This window comes from Aureococcus anophagefferens, assembly GCF_000186865.1.
Source record: "Aureococcus anophagefferens unplaced genomic scaffold AURANscaffold_15, whole genome shotgun sequence".
Taxonomy (NCBI): Eukaryota; class Pelagophyceae; order Pelagomonadales; family Pelagomonadaceae; genus Aureococcus; species Aureococcus anophagefferens.
In genome coordinates, this window is record NW_008705575.1 from 331,545 (window position 1) to 333,206 (window position 1,662).

At 65.5% G+C, this 1,662-nt stretch overlaps 1 protein-coding gene across 1 annotated transcript; it reads right to left on the reverse strand.

Moving 5' to 3' along the window:
- Positions 1–217: 217 nt before the first annotated feature.
- Positions 218–649, reverse strand: AURANDRAFT_7898 (hypothetical protein; the record flags this gene model as incomplete). Its single annotated transcript, XM_009040551.1, has 1 exon — positions 218–649. A coding segment is annotated over one exon (432 nt), but the record flags the coding sequence as incomplete, so codon positions are not given.
- Positions 650–1,662: the final 1,013 nt, after the last annotated feature.

The window sequence follows — 1,662 nt, forward strand, 5'->3', positions numbered from 1 at the left end:
GCGCCTACTTCTTGCCCTCGGCGGCGGCCTTCTTGGCCTTTTCGCGGAGGCCGGCGAGCTTCTTCTCGTTGCGGTCCTCGCGGAGCGCGTAGTAAGCCTTGAAGTTGTTCATCTCCTCCGTGACGGCGACGAACTCGACGGGCGCGGCGGCGGCCTTGGCGGGCGCCATGAGGACCTTGTCCGCGCACTGCGTCGCGGCGGCGCGCGCGGCCGCGTCGGCCGTGTCGCCCTTCTTGGCCTTGGTGCCCTTCTTCGGGAAGAGGACGAGCTTGGCCTTGTACTCCGTGAGGCGCGCGACGTTGGCCGCGAGCGACTCGGCGCTCTTGTTCGTGCGGCGGCTGTCGACGGAGATGCCGATGGTCTTGGCCAGGGGCACGGGGATCTTCGCGGCCTTGAGCTCCGCGAGGCTGAAGCCGCGGCCGAGGCGGACCTTGGCGCAGTGCTTCTGCGTCGGGCAGTGGACGACCGGGCGCAGGCGCGCGACGGGCCGCGGCGCGACGGCGGCGGCCTTGGCCGCGCGCTTCTGCCGCCGGATCTGCTTCTTCGCCGGCTGGTCGAACCAGGTGATGACCTTGAGCGGGCCCCGCGACGAGCTCGCCCACTTCTTGTGGAAGTGCTGGTTGGGCACCTCGTTGTTGTGCTTGACCATGGTTTACCTGATAGGGGAAGCAGGTCAGGCGGCGCGTTCGTTTCAGGGGTGTGCGTCGCGTCGCTCTCGCCCCGGTCTCGGCGGCGGCGAGCGGCTTCGGGGCCGTCGGCGCGCGCAGGGGGCGAGCGGCGCTCCGGCGTGCGTCGCTTACGACCGAGCTCTCAGTCCCGGCGACGGCGGCGGCACGGCGGCGGGGCGGCGGCGGCCCCGCGGAGCGGCGGGGGCCGCGTTGCCGAGGCTGCCGCACGAGAATGGCAGCGCACGCTCGCCGAAGCGGCGCGGCGCGTCTCCACGCTTCGCAGCCGGTCCCCACGCCGCCCGCCGTCTCCGCCGCATTCCCAGGCCCTCCGCACTCTCACACACGTCGTCTGAATGTCCCAGACGCCGCTCATCACGTCTCAGTCGCCAACAAAACTGAGGGCCGGCTGGGCTTGCGGCGATGCGATGCCAAAGCGTCACCTAGTTAAGTCTAGGATCCTGAGATCTAGTTAGTAAGGATCAGGAGCGGAAGCTTCGTAAGCAGGGCCTCCATGGTGGAGTGAGGCTTCAGTAGTGAGGCCGTCGCGACGAAGCGTGCCGTCGCCGACTCTCGCCTGCCGCGGAAGTCGGTTCAGTAGTCGCGTGCTCGGCCCATTCAGCGTCCGCGGCGAGGCCGGGACCGTGTGACAGCAGTGCCCCGATCAACGTACATCTAGGTGCACCCGTACGAAATATTAATAAAGATCAATCATCGAATTCCGGCCGGCGGAGCCAGAGTCATTAGTCGTCCATAGAGGCTGTACGTCGACCGCGCGCGGTGTCGCGGAGGTCCGCGGGCTGAAATCACGGCCAAAATTGGGTTATGGTCGTATCAAAGCAAGCTCGATGATATTCACGCGTTAATTGCACGTTTGCGATGACTTTTTGCGCGCGGTCGCTGGTTCGGGTCAGGAAATCGCAAGATTTAACTTCAACAAAAGTGCTGAAGTTCAACAAAAATGTTGACTTTAAATCCAGGCTATCAGAATCTGAGT